This window comes from Xyrauchen texanus, chromosome 7 (genome assembly GCF_025860055.1).
Source record: "Xyrauchen texanus isolate HMW12.3.18 chromosome 7, RBS_HiC_50CHRs, whole genome shotgun sequence".
Taxonomy (NCBI): Eukaryota; Metazoa; Chordata; class Actinopteri; order Cypriniformes; family Catostomidae; genus Xyrauchen; species Xyrauchen texanus.
The window spans coordinates 14,584,300-14,610,853 of NC_068282.1; the positions used below are offsets into that span (position 1 = coordinate 14,584,300).

At 37.7% G+C, this 26,554-nt stretch overlaps 1 protein-coding gene and 1 pseudogene across 1 annotated transcript; one reads left to right on the forward strand and one right to left on the reverse strand.

Moving 5' to 3' along the window:
- Window positions 1-2,656: 2,656 nt before the first annotated feature.
- Window positions 2,657-11,481, reverse strand: LOC127646182 (fibroblast growth factor receptor substrate 2-like; annotated as a pseudogene).
- Window positions 11,482-23,368: 11,887 nt separating this feature from the next.
- Window positions 23,369-26,260, forward strand: LOC127646218 (translocator protein-like). Its single transcript, XM_052129720.1, has 4 exons — window positions 23,369-23,582; window positions 24,752-24,938; window positions 25,099-25,237; window positions 25,775-26,260. Exons 2-4 carry the CDS (start codon window positions 24,766-24,768, stop codon window positions 25,946-25,948), a joined length of 486 nt encoding a protein of 161 aa, XP_051985680.1. The 5' UTR covers window positions 23,369-23,582; window positions 24,752-24,765; the 3' UTR covers window positions 25,949-26,260.
- The last annotated feature ends 294 nt before the right edge of the window (window positions 26,261-26,554 follow it).

Genomic DNA, 26,554 nt, shown 5'->3' on the forward strand with positions numbered 1-26,554 from the left:
TTCCTAATAACATCCTTTAACATTCTGAATATTTACTTTTAATCATGTAAACTTTATTTTACCATTCCTCTATATTATGAATTATGAAATAAGGGAAGGCTCAGTTACAATTTGAGAAAGATAAGTGCATTGATCAATTCCTGAGAATTGATCAATTCCTGAGGACAGGATATTCTTTGCTTTTCAGGTGGCTTTAAAATTCTGAAAACTGAGACTGAGTGTCTTTACCATGTTGAAAAGCTTGTCTTCGCATAAATGATTAGGCGAAAACTTTTGCAAATGTTTCTTATAACTACATGTGACAGTGTTATGTCCTTTCTGAAACTTGACAGCACCCCCCACTATAACTAGGGCAGAGGTTCTCAACGGGGGCGTTCAAATGGTGCCAGGGGGCGCTGAGAGCAAATTAGTAGAGATAGGGGCATTAGGTTACAAATGGGGGGGTAAAATCTATCATCAAGTTGTACGGAAAGATGTTCAGGACTATTTTCAAAACGAATTGCATTTGCAATTGTGTTTTCTATTTGTGGATGCATAAATTGTGACAATCTAAATGCAATTGAAAAATACCATTTGCATGTTCATTTACACAAACATACTGTACAAAGTCTACCAAATTTCAATTAGAGATGCAAAGTCCATTTTGCATTTCCTATGTGCTAGAAACTTTTCACGAAACATTCAGCAGAAAAATCAGAGCTTCACTCAGCTTCAATACCCATCCTTAGTGTAAAAGTTAAATAATGTACACAAACTCACATCTCGTTCTTGGCCGTCAACAGCAAGGTGGCAGGTGCTCTGAAATGCGCTCGACTGTGACTGACGTCACTTCCAATTACAAACATACACCACAGTATAAACTCCCACCCCCAAAACTGATTGACAGATGTCTGTGTAAGGCATCGGAAATGCAAATGCAAATGCAAAAGGGAACTGCGATTCCATTGGAATTTTGTCAGGATCCATACGGGAGGTTGAAGAAGTGAAATAGCAAACAGGGTAATTAATATTGCATTTTCAATATGACAGGGTCATAACTCATAACAAATAGAAAATGCAATTGCAAAAAGACTTTGCTTTTCCAATTGAAATTTGGTAGACTGTACGTTTGTGTAAAATAAAATGGAATTATAATGGCAAATGGTATTACGTATATGTAATTGCATTTGGATTATGTCACAATTTATGTGTCTGCAAATAGAAAATAGCCCTGAAAATCCTTCCATTGGAATTGGAGTATATCCAGTAGCGGTTCTAGCTTGTTTGTTGACCCATGGGGTGGTGGTGATTCTAAATGTGAACACCCCCAAAGTTGTTGGCGCCTCGTGCCACCATGCCTAAATCCACCACTGAGTATATCAGTTGGTTCTCAATTATACGGGTTGGAATGCCTTTGTACCGCGGTTCATCTGATTTTGAAGTCTAGCGATGCATCTTAAGTATCTGGTTTAACAGCGTCAAATATGGCTCTGTAGATGGATATGGCTCAATGGACAGAGCAGCACGAGCACAAAGCTTAAAACTCGAGCTCTTTAACTCGCAGATTTGTGAGAATCAGTGTGAAGCAAGGCACGGGAAGCAGACATAATCTTGGCACAGAATTCTACATCACCACCCTTGAATTTACTATAGTAACACTAACTGTACTTTAGGCAGAAATAGATTGATAATAAATATTGCCATAGGCTACATTGGGGGAGTGAGGGAATATAATAAATGTTATTATAATAAAATTTGTTACAATTTATAAATATTTATATTTTGTATTTATTGTTTTATTGTGTTTAAAGTAGGTCTACCATTACGGCTGGGTTAAGGGAATGAAGTAGGGGGGTTGAGAACACTTGGAACATCTCCAAAAAAAAATAAAAAAATGGAAAAAGACAAATATAATTTCCATGATGTGAATGTGAGTAGATGATTACTGAATTTTCATTTTTGGGTGAGCTATATCTTTAAATAATCCACTAATTGGTCTCCAAATAATATTCAACCAAAAAAGTAAATCAAATAAAAGGATAAAGACAATTAACTTCTTAACTAGTTAAGAAACACTGCAGACAAACTTCCTGAATTAATGATATTTTTTCTATACCCAAATCTTTGGCACAAAGCCCAGACAGAAACCAAAAAATACTATCATTTCCCAACCTTCCCACGCAAAATGTAAGAATAAATAAATCAAACAAATGCTCAATGGAGTTACCATTTCATCAAGCAGCAGTTGGTATGAGTATAAAGTGTAGAAATGAGAAAATCAAGGCTCCACTATTATGGTGGGATGGAAATACCACCAGAACTCTCTTTCCTTAAAGGGATAGTTAATCAAAAATGGAAAATTCTGTCAGAATTTACTCACCCTCATATTGTTTAAAACCCATATGACTCTCTTTTCTCTGTTAAATACAAAATGAGATGTTAGGCACAATGTTATTCTCAGAATCTTTTTTCCATACAATGAAAGTTAATGGTGACTGAGACAAACAATGTGCCGACCATCTACTTTTGTGTTCCATGGAAGGGTTTGGAGAAACATTAAGAAGAGTAAAAGGTGACAAAATTGTCATTTTTGGGTGAACTATATCTTTACGCTTTCCCTTTATTCCCCTCAGTTATATCTCTGTCATACCTGTAACTCTCTCTATCTCTCCCTTTCTCACAGAGGCAAGTCGGTGCTGTTGTGGCGTGTCTTTCGTGAGGTTCCATCATCCCGAGGGAGAGCTTTCTGCAGGTTAGACATGGCTGCTGTCTTCTTTAGGTCAATTACGGCATAGCATTCTCCACGCCGAGAGGAGGGAGCTGCGGCAGCAGGAGCCATGCCACGTTTAAGGGGAGGCGGTCTCTGTGGAACTGGAGCCCCGCCCCCATGTCCCAAGCAACCAGTGGGCTCACCCTCCAGGTCCACCTGGATATAGTTGAGCTGGCGAGAGGGAGGGGGAGGCGGGTGACGGCCATGCTGCTCGCAGGTGGCGATGCCACGTCCTCCTCGCTGGCGTCTAAAGTCGAAGTTGAAAACACGGTTGGCCCTCTCAGATGGGTGAGGATGGGGAGGACAAGAATGATGAAGAAGTGTTGGAGGCTGAAGCTGTATGATGTGAAAAGTTTGCATGTAAGTTCATCTCAGTGTTGGTAGAATTACAGGGTTTCCACACTTTTTAACTAATAAATCTCCTTGACCTTTGAAGTATTTCGTGACTGGATATTTTTTATTATATTTATTTCTTTGAGAATTTTCAGTATTTAACAAATGAAATATTCCAGAGCTCAGTATATAGCAGAAAAGTTTTGTTTAGAATAGAAATGTCCCTGTCTTTCAGTGACATTTCTAAGAATATCATGACTTTTCTAGGTATGGAAATCAGTTTTAAAGGTGAAGTGGGCAATTTTAACAATGTAAATAATATTTCTTCTATTCCAGTCTAATATGCAGATAAATATAAATAAGTAATGTTTAAGTTGATTACATTGAAAAGTGTAAAAACTGTGGCTCTGTGGCAGTATCAAAATGTTGCACTGTTGGTTTGAGCATTCCAACCAGTCCGAAATGGCAAAATTCACTCAATCAATGGCATGAGCATGGAGCTTGAAGAAACCCTGATGAAAACCATTATTTTTGTAACTTCATTTGGTGATGGTAGTGGGTCAAATATGACACACTTCACCTTTTAAGGAAAATTCTAAAGGAAATTCTAGGAAAATAGACAGCATTTGTGGCATAATGCTGATTACCACAAAAAATATTTTCGACTCGTCCATCCTTTTCCTTTAAAAAGGCAATAATCAAGGTTACAGTGAGACACTTGAATTCAAATTGAATGGGGATAATGGCAGTGAATAGGGCCAACGTTTAAAGTGTTTAAAGGCAGAAATGTGAAGCTTAAAATTTTATAAAAGCCCTTACATTAATTCTTCTGTTAAAACTTGTGCATTATTTTAACTGTAAAGTTGTTTAAATCCTAATTTTATAGTAATTTTAGGGACATTACATTGTCAAGACAACAAAGTTGGCTATAACCAACTTGTAAAATTGGCAATACAATTTGGCTATAACTTTGCACAGAAAAGGTTAGTAAGTGATTTTATCAAACTAAAATCAAGTTAACACTCATATTATTTATGTCTTGGGGCTATATTTTAGAAATAATGCATATTTTAACATTAACGGATTGGTCCCATTCACTTCAAGGCCACCACCATCGTCCCCATGCCAAATAAGTCTTCAGTGTCCTGCCTCAATGACTACCATCCCATCACACTCACACCCATCATCATGAAGTGCTTCGAGAGGCTCGTCATGAGGCACATTAAGACCCAGCTGCCCCCCTCTCTAGACCCACTGCAGTTCGCGTATCCGCCAAACCGATCAAAAGACGACGCCATCACCACCACCCTCCATCTGGCCCTTACCCACCAAGATAAAAATGACTCATACGTTCAAATGCTGTTCATAGACTCAGCATTCAACACAATAATTCCTCAGCACCTGATTTTAAAGCTGAACCTGCTGGGCCTGGACACTTCCCTCTGCATCTGGATCCTGGACTTTCTGACTGGGAGACCTCAGTCAGTCCGGATCGGTAACAGCATCTCCACCACCACACTGTGTGCTCAGTCCACTGCTGTTCACTCTGCTGACTCACGACTGTGCAGCAATGCACAACTCGAACCACATCATTAAGTTCACCGATGACATGACCGTGGTAGGTCTCATCAGTAAGAACGACGAGACAGCATACAGAGAGTAGTTGCTAACAGACTGGTGTACAGCCAACAACCTGTCTCTGAATGTGGACAAAACAAAAGAGATGGTTGTTGACTTTAGGAGAGCACAGAGTGACCGCTCTCTGCTGAACATCGACGGCTCCTCTGTGGAGATCATCAAGAGCACCAAATTCCTTGGTGTTCACCTGGTGGAGAACCTCACCTGGTCCCTCAACACCAGCTCTATTACCAAGAAAGCCCAGCAGCGTCTCTACTTTCTTTGAAGGCTGAGGAAAGCACATCTCACACCCCCCCATCCTCACTACATTCAATAGAGGGACTATTGAGAGCATCCAGAGCAACTGCATCACTGCCTGGTTTGGGACTTGCACTGTTTTGGACCGCAAAGCCCTGCAGAGGATAGTGAGGACAGCTGAGAAGATCGTCGGGGTCTCTCTTCCCTCCATCAAAGACATTTACAAAAAACACTGCATCTGCAAAGCAACCAGCATTGTGGATGACCCCACACACCCCTCACACAAACTCTTCACCCTCCTGCCATCTGGCCAGAGGTACCGAAGCATTCGGGCCCTCACGGCCAGACTGTGTAACAGCTTCTTCCCCCAAGCTATCAGACTCCTCAATACTCAGAGACTGGACTGACACACACACAAACACGTGTCCTGAGTTGCACTTTAATTATTGTCACTTTATACCTGGCTGCTACCTCAATAACTGCTATGTGCATAGAATACTATCTCATAGTATGTTATGTTTACATTTGGCATTTTTAGAAACTGTCATCTTTTTGCACTAATGTATACTAGTCGACGCTGCACTGTCTCTAACTGTGCCTATTGTCCTGTTAATTTTTAGTAATTTATTGTACTGTCCCATACTTTTTGCACACGTTCGCACGTGCACTTTACATAGGTATGTTATTTAGTCTGTGTAGTCTCATGTGGTTCTGTGTTTGTCCTATGTTGTTTAATGTAGCACCATGGTCCTGGAGGAACGTTGTCTCGTTTCACTGTGTACTGTACTAACTGTATATGGTTGAACGACAATAAAAACCACTTGACTTGACTTCCATTGTAAGTGTCTCACAGTAACCCAGAAAAGGAGGGCAAGTCAAAATAAATGATTGTGGTAATCAATATTATGCCACAAATGCTGTCAATTGAGCTTAACTTGTATTGAATCCAGAATATTCCTTTAATATTCCCTACAATTTCCAGGTTTCAATGACTGTGGGAACCCTGAAGTAAGATTTGCCATATTTTTACCTACTTGTTCAGTGTTGACGTAGTTCTGTAGAGCGTCACGATGAATCCTCCGGTTTCGCCACTTTCCTGATGATATCCGTTTGGAGTAACAGGTCCTTCTGAATACTCATACTCGTCATACTCTTCCTCCTCTTCCTCCTCATACTCATCCTCATCCTCATCTTCACCCTGATCCTCCTCTTCCTCCCGCTGAAGCGCACGGTATTCCCAAACTGGTGGTAGCGATGGAAGGTTCTCATAGTTAAGCAATGCAGTGCGACGATGACCACCGACCCCCATTCCCCGGTCACATCCATATGCCTGCGGAGGCAGTGAGGAAGTGTGCGTGTGTGTGAGTGGGAGGGAGTGCGGATGTGCATGTGTGCGGGAATCACCAGTGGTGCTGCTACTGCTACTGGAGCCCAACGACTGCGACTGAGAAACGGTACTCGGACTCAGTCTTTGTCTGCGTACCCCCCTAAGTCCATTGATATTCTCATATGTTAGCTGGCTTTCTGGGGAAGGCTCCATACTCTGGTGTCGGTGCATTAGATGGTGGCAATGGTGGTAGGAGTGTGTGTTGCACATGTGTACGGACTCTTCTCCCTCTGTCTCAGAGCTACCGTCAGGTGCTCGAAGCGGGTGGGCGATGTGGCGTTCTCTGTCTCTTTCAATTAGGTGCCGCTGTGCTGGGGTTGGACCCAACATGAACTTCACCTCCTGGGCTCCAGGCTGGAGGAAGACCTGAGGGTCTTTGTGAGGGTCATCCAGGGGGCAGCAGTGCAAGCTGGGCTGGCCTGGGACTGGGCCCCCACGTATGGTGGTGGTAGTTGAGGTTTCCGGGTAGGTGGTGGTCCGCACTTCAGGCAGGGAATGGACACAGTGGCGGCTAGAAAGATCTGTTTCCATTCCCACTGTATTCACATACGTATGGGTCTGAGAACAGGCGGGAACAAGTTTGTTAGCTGCTACCGAAGTGACTTTAGTATATGGAAAAATGTGATACAGTATATAGTTCCATATTTATTATTTGTAAATTGTCTATTGTGATCATATATTTAATTTCAACATGACGAAGTACAAATCATAACATGCTTGTTATTCTTTAAACATGTAGTGCCCTAAAGGTAATTAGACACGTCAGTCACAATAAACAAATGTATGAATGTCTTTGGATAACCAAATATCAAACCAAGTAGCATTTATTTTTAAACAAAATAAAATGCACACTAATCAAGCTAAATATTTTTGTAAAAGAAGCATATTAGGGTTTAAATCATAAAACAACAGATTAAGACATTGTCAAACCTAGTGGAACATGACTTTTGTTTTGATGAACTAGTCTTATGGATACTCTCCAAGAACTTGAGGGTAACTGACTTAATTTCACCACCATAAGTAACTGTGGGACCAATTTGTTAAAAGTAATTGCAAAAATGGCCTAGAAGACTGAAGGTAGGTCTATCATCATTTGGTTTCAGATGCCACATTAATACAAGTGTGGCTTAAAGGGATTGTTCCCACAAAAATGAGAAGATCTCTCATAATTTAATCACCCTCATACCATCCCAGCTGTGTATGAATTTCTTTCTTCTGCTGAACAATTTTTTTTTAGATGAACATCTTAGCTATGTAGGTCCATACAATGCAAGTGAAGGGTGAGCTCCAAAAGGACAAAGATGCAGCATAAAAGTAATCCAGTGGTTAAATCCATATCTTTATAAGTGATATATGATATGTTTGGGTGCGAAACAGATTAATACTTACGTTTTTACTGTAAATTCTTCTCCAAGCCCAGTAGGTGGTGATATGCACAAAGAATGTGAAATGACAAAATCAAAAGAAGAAGAATGTGAAAGTGGAGCTTGATAGTAAAAAACAACTTAAATATTGTTTCTCACCCACACTTAACATATGGCTTCCAAAGACATGGATTTAACCACTTGCATTGTGAGGGCCTAAAGAGCTGAAATAGTGTTTCGTTTTTGTTCATCAGAAGAAAGAAAGTCACACACATCTGGGATGGCGTGAGGATGAATAAATAATTAGAGAATTTTTATTGTTGGGTGAACTATTCCTTTAAGTGTTGAAATACCTTTTGGGAAATCTGGATGTGTGTGCATGTTTGTACGGGCCAGTTTTTGTGTCTCACTTGGTCATCCAGTCCCATGAGGCTGTGTCTGTGATCGTTGGCGAGAGAGGGCTGTGATGAGTCTGCACTGATTGGGTATCCTGGGTATCCATTAGGAAAACCCTGCATCGGGAATCCAGGGGCTACAAAAACAGAGCAAATCACAGAGCACATAAGCAGGTATACTTTCTGAGTTCTGCTGATATGTGGGCAAGATGCAATATGAATCATCAAAAGAGAGATTTTTTTGCACTGCTAATAAAGCAATATGGTTGACCTAACATTAAATTGATCTTGTGCATCCATTTTCTCAGTTGATATTTCAAAAAGTTTAACCTTATTGGCACTGACAAGACATGACAATCTCAGTGTTTTTATGTTTTATATTTGTATGTTTATTACTGTGACTTACTATTGGGTGTCTGTGGAGTTCGAGGCATGTCCATCTCTGGTGCATGCCCGGGTCGGGTCATGATCATGGGCTCCTCCACCACATTGATGCTGTTACACTGCATCAACTCCTGCAGCAGGTTAAAGATCTCTTCTGCACGAGAGCACTTGAATGCAAAGATCCCTGTCAAAGCAGATACAAGAATAACTTAGAATAAGACTGAAAAAATTCTAAATTTGTTTTTAAGTTATAAATGAGTTTCACTTTTGTACTTAGGAGAGCAACATGAGGGGGTTGGAGTTCGAGAGAAGGTGTACATTAATTGATATATACCAAAAAAAGTGCTTTTATATAGACTTTTTAATCTCTAGAGGTGACATGTGTTTAAAGAAATAGTTCACCCAAAAATGAAAATTCTGTCATAATTAATACACCCTTGTGTTGTTCCAAACCTGTATGACTTTCTTCCTTATGCAGAACACAAAAGAAGAATACCTTGTGTTGTTTAGAACTAAAAACAACAAAAAAAACTTTTATCCTAGCACTCATAAACGTCATAAAAAATTACTAGTTGTTTCTTACCAAAACCTTTCGCATGTCTTCAAAAGAATTTAAATATGACACACGAGCCACATAGATTAATTTTATCCTCGTGCGACCCCCACATACACATACGTTGACGTTGTATTTTGACTTTGCTATATGAAACGCATAATTTAAAATGACTGATCTTAGTTCAGAAGACTCTGGGCTAACAGTAAAGGGTTAAACGTAAAGAGTTAAGTGACAAAACAACATGGTGCGGATCACAGCAGAGATTGTCTATGGGAGAAACGCCATTGAATCTACATCTGGTAAGAAACCTAATTAAGATTTTACATTGAAACCTCTTTGAGTCAAAATATTAGAGTCTTTAGTTTCATCCTATATGCCATTTTATAAAATTTGAGTGACTTATCACAAAATGCCATGCTGCTAAACACAATGTACACTAATTTGTACAACAGCACAAGGTTTTCATTAGAAATCCTATATTTACTGTGCATTTTCATATTAAGAAAATCATTTTTGCTTTCAGAGGCTTTATATGGATTTAGACTGAAAATACAGTTAATTTCTATCTGTTCTGAGACCAGAGCAGACAGACTGGTGGTTTAGTCATTCACTAAATAGGAAGGAAGGGAGCATCCTTTATCTTTCCTATGAAGCTGAGTGCATTCAATCCAAACGTCCTATCAAAAGTTCTGTTTCAGGCTGCAGAAGATGTTTGAACCATTCAACATGGTTGGCAGATATGGAACAATGGTAATTAGTACTTAGATTCAGAATTTATCAAGTAAAATTTTCTTTTAACATGGCTGGCATTGATTGGATGATGCTGGCCATTAACTGTATCAGAATTAATTATGCTAATGTATGATTGGTAAAATGCTTCAGCACTGGCTATCACTTGTTTGTTTGATAGTGCAAAGAGAGAACAGTGAGATTTTGTTTTCAAAGTAGAAAAAAACATAAAAGTTATATCAAATCTCATTGTCAGTCACAGTCACCGTGTTTCCAAGGATTCTTATTTTGAAGTGGTTTTCATCCTCTGCCCTCTGCTTCCCATGGACTACGTTTCCCAGAATACACTGCCCTCATCACTGCCATCTGTTCCCCATCATTCTCACCTGTTCTAGTTTTTCTCATCAGCACCTTGTGTATAAATACCCTCTAGTTTAGTTCCGTCATTGTCAGTTCTTGTTCGTTGTTAGTTGTTACATTGTTTATGTTAACCCAAATGACTGTCTTGTTTTGGTAACCTTAGTCATCGTCTTATGTGTATCCTCGACTTCTTGTCATAGTGAATTAAAAGATTGCTGCACTTACATCCTGCTCTCTCACCTCATCCATACGAAACATGACACAAGTATTTCATATTTGTATAGTATTGTTCCAAAGTAGCTTTTGCGAAATTTCAAAATGTAGTCCTGCTGTCTTGTCCACATAAGTGGAAATACATTTTTAGGAAAACTATTTGCTCTAGAAAAGATTCTACTAGTTACAAATCAAAAAGGGTAATGGAAAATGCATTGATACTTTTGGGTCCTTTTTATGCTTTTTAAGCGAGTCAATAAAAACAGCTATTGAATTGAAAAGACGGACCAAGATATTCTTAAATGTGTGTTATGTGTTACACATAAGAAAAAACATTAATTTGGGTTTAGATCACCTACAATGAGGGAAACAATGTATCACAATATATTCATGCACCAGAACAATAACAGCAGTATTCCGTATGAGTACTGCATAACGGTTCAAAGGCAGGACTGATTTCAACGTTCATCACAGATCATTTCAGTATTTGCTTTACACATTGTACAGTATTACATCTCGATAAAGTAGAAAACTAATAACATGTAAAGTTGATTTTATATAAAGTAGAAAAAAATAATAATCTCACCTTGTCCCGTCTGGCAACGGCGGCCACTCTCGAAAGAGAAGAGGTTGGAATCATAACCGTAGCGGCGCAGGCAGAGGTACGGCCACCGGATGGCATCACGTTTGCGTGTGTGCAGAATGAGCTCTGTCTGTGTGAGCTCCATTGTTCCTGAGCCCAACTCATTTCCCTCATCGTCAACATTAGTCACCTGTCAACATGACCAGATATGCACGGATCCAAAAATACATTTAGATCCAAATTGCTCTACTAGGTCAACCTATGTAACCATCCACATATGTTGAACTTAAAATTAAGGAATGAGGTAGGGTAAAAGCATACCACAATATTATAATATATTTGGACATGAACCATGGTAAATAGCATAGCATCTTTGAATTATCCATTGGTAGATAAATATGGTACTCATTAACAACCATGATAGAAGTGAATGCATTAAAGTGCCATTACTATCTGATACAATACAGAGGTGTCTTGTAAAATGTACCTTGAATTTGTTGAGATGGTTGTCTTGGATAGCGTCTCTGTATAGACAGCTCCAGCAGCTCCCCATAGCTTCAGCAGGCCAGCTGAAACCTTAAACAAGGAAAATGTTGATAGAACTACATTGAGACAGCTGCAAGTTAATGGGAGTTGTAAATATATCAGATAGGAACATGGATATGTCAACAATAAGCCAGAATAGTAGAGACCAGAAATATATTATTGAAAAAATATGCAAGTGCAAGTGAATGGTGACCAGACCTTACAATGCAAGTGAATGGTGACCAGACCTTTGAAGCTCCAAAAATCTCATAAAGGTCACAAAACAAATAGGCCATAAGAGTCCAGCTGTTTTATAGATGTCTTATGAAATTATTCAATTGCTTTGAGTGAGAAACAAATTAATATTTAAGTCCTTTTTTACCATAAATCTCCACTTTCACTTTCAAAATGTGAAAGTGAAACTAAAAGTGAAGATTTATGGTAAAAAAGGACTTAAATATTGATCTGTTTCTTACGCACACATATCATATTGCTTCTGAAGAGTCTTATGGATTACATTTATGTGGCCTTTGTGTGATTTATGGAGCTTCAAAGGTCTGGTCACCATTCACTTGCATTGTAAGGGCCTACAGAGCTGAGATATTCTTCCTAACATCTTTATTTATGTTCAGCATAAGCAAGAAATTCATATACATCTGGGATAGCATCATGGTGAGAAAATTCTGAGAGAATTTTTGGGTAAACTATTTGGGTAAAACAATACCTGTTTTGTGTATGTAAGATGAATACACATATTCCTCTAGAAGGATATATAACTGAAAACAGAATTGTCACATTAGAAATACACGTTTACATTCTAACCTGGTCCAGGCCATCAGTGGGAGTGATGCTTGCGTCAATCCCAGAATCCTCTGCTGGGTGTCATGGCGGAAATGGGGTGTGCTGATAAGAGCATCCAGTCCCAGTGCACAAATGTTTCATTTCTCCTATCAAGCAGAGAATAAAATTACTTGACATAAAATCCTCTGAGTATACTGTCCTCTTTTTCAAAAACTCACATAACTATGGTGCTGTGATTAAGGCACAGGGAATTAAGTTGCTCTGTCTCAGACTCCCACTGGATAAATAAAACATAATTACTTTACACTAGGAAACTTTGCAAAGTACTCATCCACTGAGAAAATTTAAGTAACTACTGATTTACACTAAACCAATACTATGACCAGGGATAGGATCCTTAAAGAAATAATTGCAGTAAAAGATTGTCCAATAACTGATAATCATATTTGTATATCAGGTGGTTTCAAATACCAATGGGATGTCATTAAAGATATGCTGGGATGTAGAAACACAGTAAAAAAAATTATATTAAGATTGTTACTGAGATTCAAAAACAATTATTACAATGATAATCTGTGAAAATCAATTACTATCGATAGCAGACTTGTAAAAAAAATGTAATTGTGCTAACTGCATATATGACTACTTTATATACTTGAAAGGAACGTTCACCCAAAAATGAAAATTCTATCATCATTTACTTCAGCAGAACACAAGAATATTCAGAAGAATATATCAGCTCTGTAGGTCGTTACAAAGTGACTGGTGGCCAGAATTTTGAAGCTCCAAAAAATCACTTAAAGGACACATAAATGTAGTCCATTTGACTCCAGTGGTTAAATCTATATCTTCAGCAGCGGTATGACAGTTGTGGGTGTGAAAAAGATCAATATTTAAGTACTTTATTTTTTTTTTACTGTAAATCTACTTTCACTTTTACATCTGAAAATCACAAGTGGGATCTGTTTAGTTTCACTTTCACATCTGAAAATTTGAAGATTAAAAGGACTTAAACCTATCATACCAATTCTGAAGATATGGACTTAAAACCTGGAGTTAGATGGATTACTTTTGTACTGATTTATGAGATATTTGGAGCTTCAAAATTCAGGGCACCATTCACTTGCTGTGTAAGAGCTGGGATATTCTCCTAAAAATCTTAATTTGTGTTCAGCAGAAGAAAGAATGTCCTACACATCTGGGATGGGATAAGGGTGAGTAAATGATGAGAGAATTTTTTTTGTTATATACATACATCTATGAGTATAAAGCACTGTATGCACTGATGTTGTGTGTCTACATTACAGCACTTAATGTACTGTAAGAAGACATCACTAAATTAAAAACCAAGGGAACCACAATTCCAACAGGTGTTATGAATTTCTGTGAGTACTGAAGAATAAGCCATATCTCTGTCCCTATTCACTAGCAAGTGCAGACAAAAGTAACATAACGAAACTATATGAAAAATAAACAAGTGAATGTTACTCTTGCATTTAGGCCAAAGTATTTTTGCAGTATACAGTAGGTGTCACAATAACGGCAAACTGTATGACGTTGGGCTCGGCTCTTGAAGAGTCATATACATTGTAAGTTTTAATGTTTTGTTTGATTGAGTTTATCAGAGCAAAAAACAAGTAGTGCAAGCTCAACAACATTGCCCAAACTAGATTGTCAGACTAGTTTTCAGAAAATCCCTCCCAATCCCATCAGAAATTCTTACATGCAAAGACAATGCATATCAAATAACATATGTTAAGAAAAAACATTATATATAAAAATCTTCAAAATGTAGGGAACCTAGAGTTTCAAAAAAGTAAGAGCATGGAAAGGAAAACAATGTATACAATAGTTCTCTTTGCTATAAATTCAATATCATAACTTCTCAAATTAAGCCCAAAATAAAAAGAAGCTATAAATATATAGCTGAGAAAGAAAAAAAAGATACTTGAAATATGCATGGTAAATATCACTGGCTTACTTCCATTACACTCCAAATCAAATTCTATATTGTAAAAATATAAGTAGATGAATTAAACATTTATCAGTACAGTGTCATTTATAAGATAATTTCACATTTATTAACTAATATTACATCATAATATTCAATGACTATATCAAATAAATTATATAATCTCAATATTAATATAACTCAAAATATTAATCAAGCCCTTACACTGAAAAATATGCAATCATGAGTGTTGCAAAACACCGCATAACTGCACTTAGTAGGCTGAAGCATGCATGATTAAATATAAAAAAGGTTAATGGAGGAAGATGGCAGCAATTTAAATGTGTGCCAGGTGACTACAATCACATGCATTTCAATTTCATTCACTTGCAATTCATTCATAAAGTTTGTAATACACATAGAAACACAAAGTTTCTTTCCTATGCAGTGAAATAAAGGTATGCTTAGAGAAAACATATTGAACATCTTTTTTTATTCTAATTGAATGAGCATCTCGATATACTGTATAGGCCATACAATCTCTCTTACTGTGGCTTGCTGCCCCAAAACAGCTGTTTGCACAGTTAAAACTCTAAATCTAGGACCACATGCATAAGAATTCTTTAGAATTCGATTTTTGGCCTATAGTTTATGCAATAAACAAGATTATTACATCCAAATGCTGTATCGGTCTACCGAATTGACATTGTGTGATGAATATGTCAGATACATACAGAAATCTCTTACAGTATATGGCCATATACAAACACACACACACACACACTCACAAATATATAATAATAGATAATATACATTATATTTGGCATATATACATATGTATACACATTCAAATTCCACTATGACATGGGGGAAAAGGGAATTTGAATGTTACATATATGAAAACGGCTATTTTGTAATATTTCAAAATATATGTTGCATATATATGTGACTTCTTTATCTCAGTGAAAACCATACATGAAAATACATAGTGTATATATATGTCCTGCATGTACTGCCATATATCAGATTTCTATATGGGTATGAAAAGCATATGTGTGCAACTGGAATGTTTTGTAGCAGACATAAACGCCACGATTCATTGCAAAAACGGGGAAAATGCTGCATGCATCTGTAAGACTACATTTTCTAAAGCTAAAACGGAAAAGCAAAGTATAGAACGCAATCCAGTGAACGCGGCACTGTCATCAAGCATCAATTCACTTGCGGCGTTCGAGGAGGTAGCTCGCTGTATGTTACATACAGCCTTTGTATCAACGTTAGTGCAACGATTTGCAGCTGTTTGCTAGTAAGTATTGTGTATAAAACACAGCACATTCACAAAAACTAACGGGATGAATGAAAATAGGACGAGAATCGCGCTCGCGCTGAACCAGCTGCATCAAAACATGTTTCGGCTGCTGCAGAACAATTCAGCTGCGGTTGCTACTCACATGTTTGGCAATGATTGCGACGGAGGCTGCTACACCGTAGGATTTGGCGGTCGGCGTGGTGGTCGTTTTTGATTCTTGTATTAGTGGCGAGACTAAGAAAAAATGAAGTGCGTGCAAATATAACAATAAAGGCAATTGTTTTTTTTACCCCCCCCGTAACGCCCCCTTGCTGCGGCACGGGCCTCTCTTTGACATTTCCCGACCACCAGGGTGAGAGTTCAGGCAGACAACGAGGGCTGCTGGAGCGACAAGAAGGTAAAATATGCTGGAGGACCAAAAGATGAGGTGTGAATGTGTTTGAGCATCACAGAATGACGTGTTGGCAACAGCTTTATTTAAAACCACCTTGCTGTGATTTAAGACAGACCAATCAAATTCATATTCGTCTTCTATTAGGCGCTGTGAGCAAGACATCTTCTCAAACAGGTGTTTTATGAGTCCATTAGAAAAATGGCATAAACGTATTTTTCTAAATCATTTGCCAATGCTTATTGTAGCTTAATTAGGCCATTTTAGTTTATGATCAACTGTCCAAGAGGTTGTTGATGATTTTGCTTTCTAATAATAATAATGATATAAAAAAAAAAATTGGCATTTTTTTCTGAATATATGCTTAATATAAGACTTAATAATATATTAAGTCTTAAAAAAAATTAGAAAATTTTACAATGCCATATCTGAAGTAACTGGTGTCAAATTCTGGTGTCGATTTCACCAGCACTGTAATACATTAAATCACAATTTTGGTTATTTGTGTTTTACAATAAAATATTTTTAAGTATGTCAAAAGAGATGATCTCTGGTTGAAGCTCCTTATACTGCAAAATGATTTCTGAAGATGTGGGGCTCTTTTAGATATCAATAATGGATATAGTTTTCTAATGGAAGAATTGTGTGGGCAAATATCAGTGTAAAGGCATAAAGGCCTAATGAAATATATATTTCATGGAAAAGGAACTGTCCTGTTAAAGTTTACATGCAATTGTTAACTTAAAGATCTATTTCTTTTACTTGTTAAACCTTTAACAATTACTTTTGTTAGTGTAACCTTATGTAGTTAGTTTGATTTAATTATGTTGAATATTATTTTATGACTTGAATAAAGACAATTAATTAAGTTATGTTACCACATGAAGCACATATTACAGTGTGGGGAAGTGTCAAAATGATGGACAAGAATTGTGACAGTCACAGCATTTTTGTGTAGTTATATTTAGATGCTAAAAGTAATATATATATATGGTATAATATAGTAATAATAACTTGCACAATATTTTGATTGTCTGGTGGTTGATGATAGTAGGCTAATAAGCAGTGCTGGTTAGATTATTTCTAAATTGTAATCTGGTACTGATTACAAGTTACATGACTAAAATTCAAATAAATAACATAAACTCTTGGATTATATTTTTGGGTAATCTAATCAGATTACTTTTGGATTACCTTTGACCTAATTTGTTTGTAATGTTATGTTGTTAGATTTTATGTCACATGAATTTGGCAGAAGATGGCAGAAAAAGATGGAGTGAATAATATTTATTTAGAAGAAAATATTTTAGACTAATTGTCTTCCAGGTCTGAATCAGTTTTTTTGTTTGTTTGGTTTTTTGTCCAGACTTGCAGAATCAATTATTAGTGAAGGTTGCTGGATATGATGTTGATATGAATTTCACAGCAATACATAAGCAGTGTTTAGTTTTTTAATTTTTCATCATGAAAAGGCATGGTCTAATCATTTGGTGCTTTTGTACAGAAATTCAGAATCATAGAGCTCAAATATATGAAGGGAGTTGCATGTTTTCCCCTATGATGCTGACAGAGCTCTAGGCCCTCCATCAATGACAGACAGAAATATGTTTCTCAAATAAGACAAGACTCAAATAATCGGTTCCGCATTTATGTGTAAATACATTGAAAATGTGATATTATGTGTATCTGTGCAATTTTTGTGTATTTGATGAACAAAACCCTTCCAAAGACATAGTGACAGTGATAATACAAATAATAGATCAAATTTGTTCATCAGGAGTTGGTTAGCTATGCAATGTAAAGTTGCAAAAACATGCAAGCACGCATCCAAATACTTTAGATTTCACTTGGAATCGGTTGCAGAGGACATGATATTAAGTTTTGGAAGTCTACATTGCACAGTAATGTTTATGCCCTGTGTCTCCATATAAGTGAAGAGATCTTTGTAAATCCAGTGGTCAAATGCTGACTGAGACTTCTCAATCATCAGTGTAATTAGTGTTTACCACCTAGTGGATATCAGGTCTGTATGTGCAATACCACAACCCTTCCAATCCCTTCCCCTCTCTTCTGAAAACACTTGAAGACTTACCAAAGATATATTAGTGATATGTTAATTTAGAATAAAAAAAAATTAGGGAGATCAATAAATTACAATATACTGCCATTACCTTATGAATATGTAATCCATATAAAATAACTGTCATCTAATTACAAGTATTTTAATATTTAATCTAATTAAAATTTAAAAATAAATAAATAATTGCCTAGTCCAGATTACATGTAATAAATTACTGCCCAGAACTGTTTATGAATGTATTATCACAATTCATATTGTGTGCAGATAAGTATCCTCTTCAATATGATTTATATTCTGAGGCTGATTATATATAATTTTAAATGAATCTTGTAAATCGTGAGAGTAAATTTTGGTTCTTTTTTTTTTTTTAGATGCAATGTGCAACTCTGTGGATAGACTTTAGCATCAATATCTACCAGGCTGTAAAGTTTTATACTAATGAGGAAGTAAGAGTCTTCAGGTCAACTTAATGTCATCATTAAATTCATATTATAAGAAGTTGTATTTATCAAAAGAACTTATCAAACTTTCTTATCAAAGAGCAACAGGGCACAAGAATGATTACAATAATAGAAGAATGAAAAACCCTTCTACCTCCATGCTCCATCTAGTGGTGAGTTTAGTTTAATTCTAAATAAAGCATCAGTCTACAGTATCTCATAAACTCTCATGCACAATAAAAATAAATAAATAAAAAGAAAGGAAAACATGGGTTGTCTGATTTACTAAATAATTGTATTTGTGATCTACACAACAAAACTGTGTTTCTCCTCTAAACTTGTTTTCTTTGCTTTCAATTAATGTTATTCGGAAAAAAAAGTGCACTCTAGATTACATTATGTAGGGTGAATGTGAACCAATCAAGTATGTTCAAAAACATGGGCAAGGGGATTTGGGCAGGGGATTTGTTGTTCCCAGCATGCTTTGCATGGGACTTGATGTGGAGAGTAAAAATATTGAAAGAAAGTGTTATTTTATGTATTTTTGAGCAAGATGAGAAATGGGGGTGACTTAATAGTGTGTTGTGTTGATAGTTTGGGATTTAGAACCAATTCTGTTTCGCTGGGTTATCATTTTGGTGAAGAGAGGTGATTTTGCTTACAGTGAGGATGGTTACACAACAATATTCTCTATGTTGCTTTTACTCAAGGAGCAATTACTACTTAATTAACTACTTTGTTTCGGTTATCCATGTATACTAGCTTTCTTGTGCTAAATAGTAAGGCGTGCCCAGCTGTTATCACTTGATGCGATAGCAGTAAATATTTTGACACTGACTATTTTGATACTGACGTGGAAGCAGCAGCCCTTGTGTGAAGCCCTCCTTGTGTGAAGACCTACTTAATGTAAAGACAAGTGTGTCTACCTGTGCGAGTCGTCCAGCGAGTCTGCCTATGTGAGTTCACAGAGCAAGGACACAGACAATGTGCCACTCACCAGAAGCACTCAAGTATCTGTTCATTTTGTATTTCCTTTTACATTCCTCTCTGTCTACTCCTCGCATAACATGTGCCCTCATGCACATCCCTGTTACAGACGGTTTACACAATGCAGACGCAGGATGCATCGCAACCCACACAACCTACATCCCATTTGCGCATCAGCACCTGCTCCTCTCTCATTTTCGGTTGGACACTGGAACTGCCATTCAGCCATGAACAAAGCTGACTTCTTTCCTGCCTTCGCCATGCAGTCAGCCCTCAGCATCCTCGCTCTGACAGAAACGTAGATTTGCCCAGAGGATACAGCAACACCCTCTGCCCCCTCCAACAACTTCTCTCACACCCCTCGACATACCAGTCATGGCTATACAGGTGTGGGAGAACAGGTTTGCACATTCCAAACAACTGGACATTTTCACCACTCTCCTCAGTATGTATCAATAACTCATTTGAATTCCATACTATCGCTACAACGCTACCCACAAAAATCCATGTTGTTGTCATTTATTGCCTTCCAGGTCAGCTAGCTAACTTCCTTGAGGAGCTGGATGTCCTGCTATCTTCCTTCCCCAAAGATGGCAGCACACTTGTGGTTCTTGTTGATTTCAATATACACTTAGACAAGCCCTTGGCCGCTGAACTTTATGCTCTTCTGGCCACGTTCGACTTGCACTACCACAATGCAAAGATCAGGCACCCAGCTGGACCTCATATATACACCTAACTGTACCACTAATAATGTTCTTGTAACTCCATTACATGTTTCTAATCACTGCTTTGTCCATTTAACATGACACTTCCATCTACACTAACACATACTCCCCCCTATGGTTTCCTTTCGCCATAACTTCTGTTCTCTCTCACCCACCTGCCTTTCCACTGCTGTCTCTAACTCTCTTCCCTCACAAAATCTATTTTCCTCCCTGGTAGTGAACTCTTGGCCAGCACCTATGACACCACCCAACCTCTGGCTCTCTGATGTTTTTTGTGAACATCGGACCAATCTCAGGGCAGCTTAGAGGAGATGGCGGAAATCGAAAGATCTGCAGATCTGAGTAAGTACAATCTCTGCTTACTTCCTTTTCCGATAACATTGCATCTGCAAAAACATATTACCTATTATCAGAACAAGATCAACAACACCACAGGCACATGCAGCCTATTTAGGACATTTAACAGACTCCTCTGTCCTTCCCTCCACCCCTTAACACCTTGCTAACAGCATATTTTTTGACCACTTTTTTTTTACTTATAAGGTTACAGCCATCAGCAGTACATTCTCAACACCACACCCTCTCAAACACCCATCTACTGTATGCAGCTCTTCTCTCTCTACGTTTACTCCTCTGACCATCGCTGACATCACTCCTCCTCTCCAACACCCCACCACCTGCCCCCTTAACCCTATTCCTTTCCACCTTCTCCAAGCCATCTCTCCATCCATCCTACCTGCACTCACACACATAATTAATACATTAATTACAGGTACTTTTCCCACTGCATTTAAGCAGGCTTGAATAAAAACCTGTGCCTAACCCTGCACAAGTATAAAATTATAGACCAGTCTCTCTCCTTCCATTCATGGTGAAAACACTCGAAAGGATAGTTTTCTATCAGATCTCTGCCTTTCTCTCACAGAACAAGCTGCTAGACCACAATCAGTCAGGCTTCAAAAGTGAACATCCTACTGAGACTGCCCTGCTGTCTGTCACCGAATTGCTGAGACAGGTGAGAGCTGGCTCCAGATCATGTCTTTATTCTGCTAGACCTATCTGCAGCCTATGACCCAGTCAACCATCAGGTGCTTGGCTGTCCACCCTCTCTACTCTGGGCATCACAGGAACTTTGCTTGGCTGGTTCAAGTCTTATCTCTCAGGCAGGTCTGTCAAGGTAGCCTGGAGAGGTGAGGTGTCCAAGGTACATTAGCTAATTACTGGTGTACCCCAGGGGTCAAGTTTGGCCCACTTTTCTATATACACAACATCACTGGGACCCATTATTCAAGTACATGGGTTCTCTTACCTCTGCTACACCAAAGACACACAGCTCCACTTGTCTTTCCAGAGCAACGACCCAACAGTGACTGCTCGAATCTCTGCCTGTTTGGCAGACATCTCCGTATGAATGAAGGAACACCACCTTCAACTCAACCTAGTGAAGACCAAGCTCCTTGTCTTTCCAGCCAACCCTGCTGTTAAGCACAACATCACCATTCTGCTAGATTCATCTACAATAACATTATCCAAAAGGTCAGAAATCTAGGGGTAACCATCGACAACCAACTCACTTTCACTGACTATATCTCAAAGACAGCCCAATCATGTAGATTTACATTCTACAACATCAGGAGAATGAGACCATTTCTCTCTGAACATGCCACACAACTCCTTGTTCAGTCACTTGTCATATCTAGACTGGATTACTGTAATGCTGTCTTAGCTGGCCTTCCTTAATGCGCAATTATACCTCTACAAATGATCCAGAATGCAGCACCATGTCTGGTCTTCAACAAATACAAGGGACCGCATGTTACACCCCTCTTTGTCACTGTACACTGACTGCCGGTTGCTGCACGTATCTAGTTCAAGGCTCTGATGCTGGCATACAAAACATTCACTGGGTCTGCTCCAGCTTACCTAAAATCATTTGTGCAGAGCTGTGTTCCCACTAGAAAGCTGATGTCTGCAAATGAGTGGCACCTTGTTGTACTAACACTAAGGTGCACCAAATCACTTTTCCGGAATTTTGGCTTCACTGTACCCCTTTGGTGGAACGAACTTCCTGACACCATCCGTGAAGCAGATTCCCTCTCTGTCTTCAAAAAACTAATAAATACACATCTTTTTCGTGAGCACATGAGCATACACTCATAAAAAAAGTTCTTGATGCACTCTAATCATTGTCTTGGATAATACTTTTCTGATGAAACTGAAACTTTGTAATTCAGCATTTTTCGTACTGTATCCTTAAAATGAATCGGTTATGTTGTATCCTTCCTTATTTTGTAAGTCACTTTGGATAAAATCATCTGCCAAATGAATAAATGTAAATGTAACCTTACACCATAAATCAGTATTGTGACACAAAATTATTATGTAAAACTGACAAAATTAATAATGTTAAGGACACATACAATCACTTTGAGGCTACTTAATTGGGTAATTTAAACATTTTAAATACTCAAAGTCAGATTATAGTTACTTTTTATGGATAACATGATTACATATTAATCATGCAACTGCAGTAAATTGTCCATAATGTATTGATCCGTATAATTCTTCTTTTTAAAGCTGATGTAATTTCTAGGACACTAGCATCACCGAACGGAATCGCAAAAACAGTGTCTGAATATTCCCCTCGTCTGCAGTTGTTCAAACAGTCATATAGTCACCCCATCAACTCACGGAATTGGTTGAGTAACGTTGTTGGGGCTGGTCTAAGCAGGTCATTCAAAACAATCACAGGAGCGCCCCAGAGACACATTATACTATGTTTTCGAAAAATATTAAACTATGAATGTCTTACTAATAGGCTAGTTGTCTCTGCATTTATGCTGGAATAGAAGACAGACCTGATACAAGCCATCAGCCCAGGGGCGAAAATTTCATCAAAATGTTGGGGGGGGACAATAAACATAACAATTCTCAAGAGCAATTTTTGAAGGTTTTTTTTGTTGTTGCCCCGTTTGCATTTGTATTATTTTATTTCTTAAACAATTATTTTAAGAATATATCATTATATTATTTACAATACACATATTTTAATGATATTTTAGGGGGACAACCCTCAGATGGGGGGGTCCTGACCCCCCGACCCCCCGCGATTTCCGATTCAGACAGACAGGTCAGCCATAGAATAGCACACCTGTACCAAAGTAAAAACTGACATCTGAACCTCAGCAGCGCAGCGTTGATCTTCTTGAACGCACAATTCATGCATTATTATGCTGCACAAAATATAAGGAAGCGGCAGATGTTTGCATACATCTCTAGTGGCCAGCGTTTCGTAAGCAACTTCCATTGATTCTCGTTCTTCTCGAACGCCCATTATCTGTTATAATAGGTTATATCATGGTTTCAAGAGCACTCGGGTCATAGGACAACGAGACGTCACTCTTCGCACAACACTGAGCAGCGCTTCGAACTGTCAACTCAGGTAAAGAAAACAGCGTCATTATTTACAACTAGAGCTCTGATTAGTTATATATTCCTGACAAAATGTTATCATTTGTAGCGCGCGTAAAATAATTATGTTTTGCAGAGCGCGTGCCAATCATTTTGTTAATGGCAGCCGTTCTAGGCGCGATATTTCTTTAACACTCAATTAATGAGAACAACGATTTTTGTGTGGTTGCTTTGTATTCGTATCGCCATAATATTCACGATTAAATGTAATAACGTTTTGTTTTAAGAGACATGAGCTGAACCAAAACTTCCTCACGTTTTAAACTCACGAGCCATGCTAAAATCTTGTTATATTCATCCGAAGTTTGTTCATTCAAACTGATTTAACGTGAAAAAAGCGTATTTGTTCTTATGGTAGATGCCATTTTCTAATAACGGAGTTAAATAGCAAGTACAATAAAGCATGGATTAACTTGCTATTAATGTATTTATACACCATGATAGGGTGTTTCTTCAACGGACACTTTTAGCACTGTTGACTTCACGAAAGTAGTCTCGTTAAAAAAAAATTCTCACACTATTGTTTGTTTGTTTGATTACTAATGTACATCTGTTTATGTTCATGCACCACATGCCTCTTTTATCATGCTAATATGCATCCTAAATACACACTAATAAATAATGCTTTCATAATTTTTGCATAATTTGGCAATTTACAGCTTGATCGCAAATGACGGAAATGGGAATGGTTTGTTTATTCCACACTTTATTGAACATTGTTTTAAAAATGTTATATTTTTTCAGTCTAATATTGAAGGTCTGTGGCATGATTAAAACTATCAAATCTGTACATTAAAGGGATTTAAAAAGTACAAAAAATATATGGGCATGGTAAAATTTTAATTTAACAAAAAGAAAAAAAAGAGACATTTTGGCATTGTTTTACCTGAAGTAGAAGAAACACCCATATAGGAGAGATTTTTGCATCAAGCCAATGATGTTTTATTGCATTACGAGAGAATGCTGTTGTCGTAATTAATTTACTGCAGATGAGCACCACGCTACTCTTGCTTTCCTTCCGTGCTTGGATATAAGCTGATATACTCTGAAATTGCTGACTTGGAGGGTGCAATGCAATTAATCTAAAACAATGTGTTATGTGTTATACATAACATTTGCTAAGAAAAGTTTATTTGCCAGTTTGCACTGAAAGGATGTGGCTTCCTCTGCTGAGTTTTACTGCCCTGCCTCACGTGGGTGGGATATTTGGAGGTTTGATCACAAGGAAGGAGGTGAAGACCTGGTACACTACGCTCAACAAGCCTTCATGGAGGCCACCTAATGCTGCTTTTCCAGTGGTGTGGACCACCCTCTACACTGGCATGGGGTATGTATAAATGTTATGGTTGCAAAGGTTATGCATGTTGAGAGACTTTGAAGGAAACTTTAGTTCAGTTTACTTCAAAGTCATGTTCAAGTTCACTTCAAGTTAATAAGTAACTAATGCACAAAATCTACACGGTGTGTGCTCTTCTCTTTTTTTAAAGCTATGGTTCATACCTTGTGTGGAAAGAACTTGGAGGCTTCACACAGGATGCACTGTTGCCACTGGGACTCTATGGGTTGCAGCTGGCACTTAACTGGGCCTGGACTCCCATCTTCTTTGGAGCACACAAGATTAAACTGGTGAGAAGACATAGTTAACTGTCACTTGTGATAATGGATTAAATAAAACAAATGCTGCTATAAAAGGTTAAAACAAAACTCCATGCAGTTTATACTACATGATTTTAGTAACTTAAGGTAATTATGAACCATCCAACAGGACTTGAGGGAAATCAGGAGTTCAATAATCCTAAATGTTATTTCAGTTAGAAAGTATTGTGAAACAGCGTTGCAGTACAGGTAAACCAGGAAGTGTCTCTCTGCTTCCAATTATGAGATAGTATCAGATATTTATGTGAAGAAACGTGGCGGGGTTGGGACAGTTTGCAAAAACCTCTTCATCCAGAATGTGACATAAAAATGCATTATCAATGCATATAGCATACATTATTATCACACATTAATGTTTTATGTTACTCAAATAATATTTGCCTAAAACTCCATCTGATAATGTGATATTTAAAAATGGTAAAAAACCTGATCACATGCAAATGATTGTATTATTTTAAACATCAATATGTTTGATTAAATAAAGTGGTGTTTTTTCTTTCTATTTAGGCAATGATAGAGCTAGTGATGCTCACTGGCACAGTGGCAGCCACCATGGTTACTTGGTATCCCATCAGCCGCACTGCAACACTGCTCATGATGCCATACTTTGCCTGGCTCTGCCTTGCTACCAGCCTCAACTACTGCATCTGGAGAGACAATCCAGATCCAAAAAAAGAGTAAAGAGGCCAATGAAACCAAACACTATTCTAATAACTAAAACAGCAGACCAGTTGTTCTTTAATCCACAATGAAAAATGTAATTATTCTTTCACATTGGCTAATTTAGCTGTTACTGATTAGTAATTTAATTAAGAATGTATTTTTACAATTTCTTTCTTCAGTTAATTTTGACTCTTGAACTTCTGTAAAAGTGAAAACACATTCCATCTTTTCACTTAAGTTAGCATTTTACACCAAATGTCTTTCAAGATCAGATTTTTGTTTACAAGCCTCCAAAGTAAAAATGTTTTGTTTCTTTCTTTTTTGCTGTCTTTCCTATTTTATATGAATAAAATATTTTAATGACTTGCTTCTTTCTTTAAAGGGTGTATAGGTAAATCATTGTATATTGTGGATTGTTTTTTATTACTTGAATTGTGGTCACAACCTTTTGTGGCTGTGAAAGGGTGGTGATCAGACAGTGTGGTGTTTTATCGTCTATCTATTGTGAACACATTTTAGATAATGGTGTGCACCATATTATCAATAACTACAAGCAAATTCTTCAGTGGGCACAGTTAATTTTTTCCCCACTGTTCTACACAATTTCCCACTTATGAATGCACT

Coding starts and splice junctions, on each gene's coding strand:
- LOC127646218 (XM_052129720.1), top strand. CDS start 24,766: ATGTGGCTTCCTCTGCTGAGTTTTACTGCCCTGCCTCACGTGGGTGGG. Junction 24,939..25,098: donor ACCCTCTACACTGGCATGGG/GTATGTATAAAT, acceptor CTTTTTTTAAAG/CTATGGTTCATACCTTGTGT. Junction 25,238..25,774: donor GAGCACACAAGATTAAACTG/GTGAGAAGACAT, acceptor CTTTCTATTTAG/GCAATGATAGAGCTAGTGAT.